We start from the raw sequence: 9,167 nt of genomic DNA, 5'->3' as shown, positions 1-9,167 counted from the left end.
CTGGAAGTTACAGAACCCCAACTTCACCCCCCCATCACAGACTGCATTCTCCCACCCATGAGCGGCCTCATAAGTGGAGTCTTGGTGCTTTCCTAAAACCCAGCACTCAACAGTTGTACAAGGAGACGAAGTCAAGCACCAGAGGCGTGCAGACCCACAAGGGACGGGGCAGCACAGCATGTCCCCAAATGCCTTAACAGTTTAAACATTTCAGAGTGCCACCTCCTCCCACTGAGTACAGTGAAGGAAACATCATTACAAAAAAAAAAAAAAAAAAAAAAAAAAAAAAAAACCCCAAAACTTTATTTTGCTATCTTACAAGTCAGCAAGGAGGTAACCATGGAATATGTCTCTGCTTCTGGTACTTTTGCCAGACACAAACAGATCCCTTCACGTCCTCAGCTGTAGAACAGGGGCTCAAGCTGGCCCTGCCATGCTGGGGACTTCCCGAAGTGGCCAAAGAGATTTCTCTGTGCTATATCAGCGTCTACAGAACTTCTGGCTGGGGAAAGGTTCACTGAGCCTCCCTGGTGGCTACTAAGGCTTGCTAATGCAAGACCAGGCATGGCGGCCCTTGACTGGGCTTGCTGACCAACGTCCAGACAGAGGTTTCTCCTTTTGCAGGGGCCTGCCTCAGAGCCAGGTCCCATCTGCCACACACTCTAAGAAGCCATCTTCTCAGGAGCCTTCCCCAGTCTTCAGTGAAGGCACTACAGCCACCTCCTCGATCTGCCAGCGACACATGGGGCACCTGGCCGTGTCTTTGAAGATGTGCCAGGCACAGGAGCCACAGAAGTGTGCGTGGCCACAGGGCATGAGGCGGGTGTTGGCAGTGTTGTGGAAGCAGATGACACACTCCTCTCCTGATGTGACTGGAAAACAAGAAAGCACAAGTCTCAGGTACACATGGAGAGTAGGCCACCTATCTCTTACCACAGGACAGGAACGCTCAGTGTCCAGAGGAATAGGACTCCCTGTGAAAGTCCATTCAATGCAATCGCATGAAAACCTACCAAATACCCACAGCCCCTTATCTAGGCTATTGCTTCCCAGTTTCAGCCACCTGTGGTCTGAAACTATCAAATGGAAAGATCTAGAAAAAAAAGACATGAGTACTAAATAATTGCTATTACTGCATGCTGCCGCAGTTCAGTTTTATATTAGTTATTATTGCTGATCTGTTCCTATGATGAATTTATAAATCCAAGTGGAGCATAAACAACAGCTCACAGGATACTGGGGTCTGGGCATTGTAGCGTCTTGGATTGTTAACACATCCTCTGATCCAAGGATCCAGGGATCCAGGGATCCTCTAGCTTGGATACAAGGAAAATAAAGCCCTCACATCCTCTCTACACAAAAGCTTATACACACTCATTAATAAAAAGTGAGTCTAGCAAGTTTTTTTCCTTTGCTTATATGCTTATATTCTACTTATTTGGTGAAGCTTTATTTTAGTTTAGTTTAGTTTAGTTTCTTTATGTAGCTCTGGCTGGCCCCAAATTCATAAAGCTCTGCCTGCCTCTGCCTCCCAAATGCTGTGATTAAAGGCGTGTGCCTTTATGGTTAGGGATGGATTTTCATTTGGTTTGGTTCTGCCTTTTAATGTTTTCTTCATACTGGGAACTGAATCTAGAGCCAGGGCTTGGTACACATTAGGCAAGCCTCTATACCTAGGCTGTATACCCACCTGACTTTTTCTTTTTTCTTTTTTGAGACAACAGTCTCATTTAGCCTAGGCTAGCCTCAAGCCCACTATCTGTAACTGAAGATAACCTTGGACTTCTGATCCCCTCATGCCCACTTTTATCATTATGATTTTATTTAGTGCTATAAATCAAGCCCAGAGCTTTGTGCCTGCTATTCAAACACTCTACCAATTGAACTGTATCCCAGGCCCAGTGTTCGTGTGCATGTGTGCTTGTGTGTGTGCGTGCGCATGTGTATGCATGTATATGTGCTTGTACATGAGTATGAATGTGTGAGTGTGTGTGTGTATGCATGTACATGTGTATGCATTATGAGTGTGTGTGAGTGTGTGTGCTGTGTGTGTATGCACATGTGTGAGTGTATGTGTATGTATGCATGTGTGCGTGTGTGTGCATGTGTGTGAGTGTGTGTGTCTGTATGTGTACGCATATGTCTGTATGTGCATATGCATTTATCTGTACATGTTTATATGTGTGTGTTGTGTGCATGTGCACACACTTGTGTGTGTGTGTGTGTGTGTGTACATGACTGTCTGGTTGATGTCAGAGGCTTTCCTCCACCTTGGTCTTGATACAGGTTCTCTCACAGAACCTGGAGCTCGCTGATTGGCTAGCCTGACTGGACCACAAATCCCAGGGACTCTTCTGTCTCCGTGTTTCTAGCATGTGCCTGTCCACTCATGTGGGTTCTGAGGACTCAACTCAGACCAAGCAGGCGCCTCTCCAACAGAACCATCACTCTACCACTATGCTTTCACAAGAAAAACGAGAGGCCAGAAAGCGAGAGACAGCTCAGCAGCTTTAAGCACTTGTTCTTGGGGAGGAACCAAGTTTGATTCCCAGCATCTATGTGGCAGCTTACAACTATCTGCAAATCCAATTTCAGAGCATCCAACTCCCTCTTAGGGTCTCCAAAGGCACCAGGCCCATAGATGATGCATTATTATTTATTTTTATTTTTTTAAAGAGAAAGGATTAAACTAGGCTGTAATCTCAGCATTTAAAGATAGATTAGGCTATATGAGACTCGCAGGGGGTGGAGGGAACTCATGAATATTCTCTTCTAATTTTGAAACTGGGCAATGTTCTAGAAGGCAGAAACATTACATTGTTTCTGGATCTCTAGTGGGCAGTAAACGGGCCTAAAACCTGTGGAAGACCTGTCTGTGGGACCTAGAAAGATGACTTTGAACAGCGAGACTTCTTAGTCACTCCCCAGGATGTGCACTCACCTTCAGACTCTGGCACAGGCTCCCCACTGGTGATCCAGGCGTTGGCTTTGGGATCTAAGGCAGAAAGGGAAGTTCAGGGCCAGAAATCCATACAAATGCACGTACAGGCGCATACCCACACACGCATGCGCACTCGCTACCCTGCGGCATCAAGCTCCCTTCTTCATGGCTGATCTCCTGGTTGTGTTAAGAACCTAGCTGAGCTCTCACAGCTTTGTAGGATTTTTGTTTGATTGGTTTGGGGTTTTGTTTTGTTTGTTTTTTGTTTTGTTTGTTTTTGTTGATTTTTCTTTCACCTTATTATGGCTGAACTACTTAGGGTGCAAGGTTCTATCCAAATGTTTTCTCCTTGGTGAACCGCGACCAGCCTAACAATGTTTAGAGGACTGGTCATATCTTATTCTTTATAGGGACAAGGCTAAGGCTTTTGCTCATTTCGTGTCTCCGGCGTCCTGGCCATGAGCTCATGGCATACTGAGAATAAAAGAATGAAGGGTTCTACCAGAGCCACTAGACAGGTGAGTGAAGTCACCTGGAACTTTGTCTCCATGCCACACTCAGTATTGGGATCCCCGAGGATTGTCTCACCAAGCAGCTCAATGGCTTTCGTTGTCCCGTACACATCCATCACTGCCCAGAGCGGGGCGCCCTGGACCAGCACGTCTTTGCGCAGCAAGAGGGGGCGGCCAGCGTTGACCTTGGCGAAGAGCCAGCCTCTACGATTCACCCAGAAGCAGACCACATTCCCCGCGCGAACGAAGCCCTCTGGAAGCAACGCTGCCCACGTGGGGCTCTGCTCCTCCAGGTCCGGGCACACGAAGGGTGGCAGGCAGGACGCAGGCACTTGCGCGGGGTCCAGGCGCGTGAAGCCCACGCGGAGGCCACCACACCAACCATCTTCATGTCGCAGCACACGCAGCGCTACACGCTCACCGGGCCATACAGGACGCTGGCTGAACACAATACCATCGTGGAATGTGGAGCGCCTGCGCGCTGTGCTCCGCTGGTCATCCAGATGCACCTGTGTGCCCATGGCATCGCCATGAAAACTGAGGGCCTCGCGGGGCACCTCGGCATCTGTGGGGCAGAGTGGGGAGCCAGTCAGTGAGGGCCCATTCTAACCCACCGGCTCTCCAGGAAATGCCCAGCACCCTTGTCCCCCCTAGCCTCCTTCACCACCATTTCCAACACCCCCAGTTCCCTGAAGCCACCACCAGTTCTCAAACCATACCAAGCCTCATCTCACAAGCCCCAGATCTGCTTAAAGCCTGCTGGGCGGTGCACTCTACCTGCCTGGGTCTGTTAACCTCCCCTGACCTCAGTTCCCTGCTTCTGCCTAGCATGAAAATTGTAAGAACCTACGTGTGTACTAGCCCTGTCTAAATCCACCCATGAGCCGTCGCTATTACTAGGATCTAGTAGAAAAAGCAACTTGCTTGTGTGGTGGTACTGTAATCCCAGCACTGAGAAGGTGATGGCAAGTTCCAGGCCTGCCTGAGCTACAAGGGGTTCCAGGCTAGACCAGCCTGAGCTACATAGACAGTGAACAAAATAAAACCAAAGACTTAGACATAAGAACTTGGATGAGTTTATTGTTTTTCTTTTTTTTTAACACTTACTTCTTTATTGAGTGCACAAGTCCTGGGATGCATGGGTGGAGGTCAGAGGACAACTTGCAGGAGTCAGTTCCCCCCTTCTACCTTGTAGTTTGGGGGATTGAACTATATAGTCCTTCAGCTTGTCGGCAAGCACCAGCTAGCTGAGCCATTCTGCCAGCCTCTGGATGAAGTGTAATGCCCATGTACTCTCAAGTGCCTAGCCTGGAGGAGCTGGGTCAGCTGGCTTGCTGACTTGTGCATGCCCTGCAGGTGGCCCACAATAGCTCTGCTTTTTTTCTCTGCTTCTCTAACCTCCTTCTCCCATAGGTGAGCTATATCAGCCCTCTCCCACTGAAGGTGACTAACTGATCCCGGAAGAGAGGAGGACACAGCAGTTTCCCACAGGACAGGAGTGCAAGCTGAGAACAGGAGGTGCCTGTATGCCCCCAAGGCCTGAAGTGAGCTTTGGAACCAAGGGACTTCTCAAAGGCACTTGGCAGCCGGGAGGGAACGTTGCCTGCTGGGCAACCCTTCTTAGCCCTGGCTGGGAGAGAGTTGGAGTTTCCTGGCCTGGTTGATCAGATCACAGAGACCTGCCTTTCCTCTTTAAGGGGTTGGGGGGGGGGGGGTGAGAGGAGGAAGCTGGCTGAAAAAGAAACATGAACTTAATCTGAACTTGAGCCAGACTCCAGAGGAACCCCATCCCCCACCAGCTGGATGACCCCTGTTCCACTTGCAGACCACAAGCCTGCCTGCAGAGCCAGACATAGGACTGTGAGGTCCGGGTCTACTGGCAAAAGCCCTCCCCAGCACTCAGCTGGGTCATAGCCACCACTGATGTGAAGGTCTCAAGTGAAGCCGTGGTAAGGGGCTTGAGCAATGATCCTGGACAAGAGCAGATGCTGGAAACAATTCCTTGCAACCCTGCTGGTCCACCACAAAAGCAGAAATAGGGCCAAGCTGGTGCCCTGGCCGCATTCACTATAGCCTCCATGGAAAGGGTTCAAATCCCCTCTGGGTCTGGGAACTTTGGGCTGCTCATCTTCAAATGGTGGTCAGTGCTCCCTGGCTGTGGGCAGGGTGTTCACCTGGCCACATTCCATCTCCAGGAGGAGAGAGGACTGGAAGGATTGCTCTGGGAGAGAGAAGTTCAGTTCGCTGCTCCCATCCACTTCTGGTTAATGGGATGTCAGTTCAGATGGCTGATGGGGTATCAGTTCAGAAGAAGGCAAACTGCCCCAGGAATGGCCTCTGAGGGCACAAGAGTCCCAGGAAAAGAAAGCCTTGGCCTGGTTGGCAGCTTGAGTGGGCAAAGCTTTATCCCCACTTAGGAGCCTTCCCAGGGATCTTTGAGAGCTACATCCTGTGTTACAGGGAAGAAGCTGAAGGGACATGCTGCCACCTCCATAAGTCCGTAGGTGAGCAGAACACTTGAGCCACCTTCTCTCTTCTGCATGCTCAGGCCTTGTGTCCCTTCGTCCAGTGGCCTTTGGACAACTCCCTAGGTGTGGCTCCCAGGAAGTACCACCACTGGCAAGCCACAAGGGACCTCTTGAGCCCTGGCCTCGCTACATGCAGTCTCTCATGGCTTGTTTGGTTATTCACTGCACACGACCCAGGTGGCGTAGGGCTGAAGGCCACCCTTACCCTGCCAGTCTCTCAAAGGCCTTCAGGACTTTGTCCCCCACATGAGCCCCACCTTTCCTTTACACCAAACACTGCTTCCTGGCTTCCTGTGTCACAGTGGCACAAAAGGGGTTGACGCCTTTCTTCTGCCTTGTTACTTCCACAGAGACTTGCAAGAATATTCTCACCCTTTGACTGAGCAACCTGATAGATCCCACTGCTGGGTTGGGCCATGGCAGAGGTGGGCACACGCTAAACATGGCTCTCTAATCGGATCTGTCCCGGTTGGCAGGGTTGGCACAGGGTTCAGAGCATTCTCTACCAAGAGCTAGAACATTCCTGTTCTGGGCCCCATTTCCAGGCCAGATCCTGAGATTCCATAGAACAGAGAGGTGGGTCCTTCTTCAGTAACTCCACCTTTGTGCTACCCACTGATGTAGGCTGGCCTGGATCTAGACAGCTAGGAAGTTGGGGACATGCAAGCCATGTCCATAGGGTCATCTACAGACCTGAACAGATGAAGACAAATTATAGTCTCTACTGCAAGGCTCTGAGGATTTTAGGGATGGATGCTCAGCCACCTGCTTCATGATGGCCTCCCAACTGTCAGCACCTTCAGTACCAAGGCCTTTGGGATGCCAGGCACCCAGTCAGTCCTTTTCTCCTCACTGCACCCCCCATTTAAAAGCACTCAGAGCTTGGGGAAGCTCAGGAAAGGTCTCTTCCTGTCCTCCCAGCCCCAAGGAGCTTGTGGGCTCAGCTACACAGTCTCAGTCCCCCCCCCATCGCACGCGCGCGCGCGCGCACACACACACACACACACACACACACACACCAACCTACACCTGTTACACTTCATCCCTTTTGGCATTGTTACTGCCCAGCCTTGAATCCAAACACAGCTGCCTCAGCAGAGGTGGCTCTAGGCGTGGCCGCCCACTGTGTGTGAGCCTTGGGTGCTTGCCACGGGGCCCTACGCAGGGGCGCTGATTGGCTTGGGGGGCAGGTCTAGAGAGCCCGGTCCCGGTCTTTGTTCTAAGGCGTGATATGCTATCTCCTGTCCACTCATGCAAGTCCCTCTGCTAAGGGAAACGTGACCACAGACACAGGTGAGTGTCTCAGAGAAACTTCCTATCTCATTACTATTTAGATGTCTACATTTGGAGCCTCAAAGGACAGCAGGGTGGTGGCACTGTACCAGCCTTCAGATGAGAAAAACCAAGAGCCCAGAGACAAAATGACTTGCCCACGGTGCCACCAATAATTTGGTAAAGCTGAAGTCCTTCGTTTGCCCACCTGGCCTCCTAAGCTCTACCCTTTTCCCCACCCCAGCCTTGATTCTCCCTTATCTAATCCTAGATAAAGACTAGTTACCGGTAGTGGGTGGGGGAAAAGGGGTGTGTATCTTGGCAGCCATCTTGGACCTGAGACACCCAGCCTCTGCTGGGTTCCTCACGCAGCCCAGACCATGGAAAACACCACTCTAGGAGCCAATGATGTCCCTGCTCTCCCCCTTCCAGACATCCCACCTGCACTCCTTGCAGTCAGGACTCAGAAGCCAGATCAAGGCATACAGGAAATCTACTTACTGGCCTCAGGGCTGAGGCGAGAACCCATTAGCCTGGGCTCCTCCTGAGGCACAAGTCCCTGGGTCTGGAGATGTCTGTGAAGGCCAGTGATCAGGGTTACAAGACTCTCTGAAGGTTCCCCTTTTATAAGCTGGAGATCACGTTACAGAGCTGATGATTAATTAGATGCTGTCACGCATGACGATATCCGGGACTTTCCCCATGACCTCTGGTGGCTTACAGTGGACTGCTGCTGCAGCCTGGCCTGAGAAAGGAAAGGAAGCAGGGGTTGTAACTGCGGCTACAGCAGACGGTTCTTTCTTTTGACTTCTAAGCAGCCCTTGTCTGTGAATTATAATCGCATGTTAGTAAACACCCGTCCCCCCCCCACACACACACACACCTCTTCCCCCAGGAACTCCACCTTCCTCTATAAAGACTCTAGTGGCCCTGGCCTGGGGTGAGATCTGCATATCTGGAGTTTCAAAGAGCATGCAGGAACTTTGATATGCAGCCAGCATGGAGACCAACCCCACATATAGAAGGTGTGCCCCACTGCTGAAGTTAACTGACTGAGCTAAATCCTAGGACCCGTGAAGTTGAGCCTGCCCAGTGGCGAGGTTGGTTTGAAGGCTTACAAAAACCTCCCACCCCCGCCAGACTAACTCTTGAGACTCCAGATCTAGGCTACAGTTAGTGACTTCTTTGGACCCTTTAAGAAAGGACTAATCCTAGGCACGTCCCTGGGGCACCTGGAAATGACAGTGTGCTAGACAGGACTGGGAGATTGACTGAGGAGGAAATAGAGGGCTGGAGACCCAGGTTGTGCCTGCTGTGTTACCTTATGCAAATCCCTTCCTCTTCTTCAGGTCTGATATTCTGCTCTGGAGACCTCCTCCAGCCAGCATGCCGTGCCTAAGTGAGAAGAAGTGGCCAGAGGAAAGTGGGTGTCATCAGCGTAGCCCTGGTTACCTCAGACGTTGCTGTAACCCCTGGATTTTCTTTTTCCGGCCACACCCTTGCTGAGCGACCTTTGTCTCTGCACTGGATGTATAACTTCTGCTGAGGCCACAGGTAGCTGCTCTAGAGCCAGTACCAGTCCCTTGGGCCGGAGACCTGTGGATCCTAAGTCCAATGTAGTTCACCCAATGTCCTGGGTGGCTCAGTCTAAAAGGCTCAGGCTCCTGGCACCTCTTAGCAGGCAAACCAGTCTCTGGGAAGTTCTGGATGCTCCTCCCTTGCTGGGCTTTACCTGGCTGCCTTCTGCCCAGGTCTGGAGCCAAGAGATCCTCGTTGATTATCCACATTCCCCTAATAGAGATATGTGGGCACCTGATCAAGGTGCCTGCTCTGCAGCTTTAGACTTTATAGAAAATTACTGGGCTAGCTGCAGACCATAGCAGGCAGCTGGTATGGTTCCCAGACAGGACCTGT

The 9,167-nt window shown here is 51.0% G+C and overlaps 1 protein-coding gene across 2 annotated transcripts; it reads right to left on the bottom strand.

The window, feature by feature from the left end:
- Nucleotides 1–286: 286 nt before the first annotated feature.
- Nucleotides 287–8,706, bottom strand: Neurl3 (neuralized E3 ubiquitin protein ligase 3). 2 transcript variants are annotated; one of them, XM_034521076.2, is made up of 5 exons: nucleotides 8,575–8,706; nucleotides 7,755–7,998; nucleotides 3,530–4,018; nucleotides 2,942–2,995; nucleotides 287–872 (listed from the first exon to the last, which is right to left on the bottom strand). In XM_034521076.2, exons 2-5 carry the CDS (start codon nucleotides 7,780–7,782, stop codon nucleotides 679–681), a joined length of 765 nt encoding a protein of 254 aa, XP_034376967.1. In that variant the 5' UTR covers nucleotides 7,783–7,998; nucleotides 8,575–8,706; the 3' UTR covers nucleotides 287–678. The 2 variants fall into 2 exon arrangements, with proteins under 2 accessions (XP_034376967.1, XP_076771195.1); XM_076915080.1 differs by having other exon boundaries at nucleotides 633–872; nucleotides 3,474–4,018; nucleotides 8,575–8,701.
- Nucleotides 8,707–9,167: the final 461 nt, after the last annotated feature.

The sequence above is a fragment of the Arvicanthis niloticus genome, chromosome 17, assembly GCF_011762505.2.
Source record: "Arvicanthis niloticus isolate mArvNil1 chromosome 17, mArvNil1.pat.X, whole genome shotgun sequence".
NCBI lineage: Eukaryota > Metazoa > Chordata > Mammalia > Rodentia > Muridae > Arvicanthis > Arvicanthis niloticus.
Note: the sequence above shows the minus strand (reverse complement) of the source record. Positions and strands in the feature narration are given on the sequence as shown.

Bases quoted from the DNA above. Each gene is read 5' to 3' on its own strand.
- Neurl3 (XM_076915080.1), bottom strand. From the start codon at position 7,782: ATGGGTTCTCGCCTCAGCCCTGAGGCCA. The intron at 4,019-7,754 runs GTAAGTAGATTT...TCTGCCCCACAG, and splicing joins TCGCCTCAGCCCTGAGGCCA to ATGCCGAGGTGCCCCGCGAG. The intron at 2,996-3,473 runs GTGACTTCACTC...TTTCTGCCTTAG, and splicing joins GCATGGAGACAAAGTTCCAG to ATCCCAAAGCCAACGCCTGG.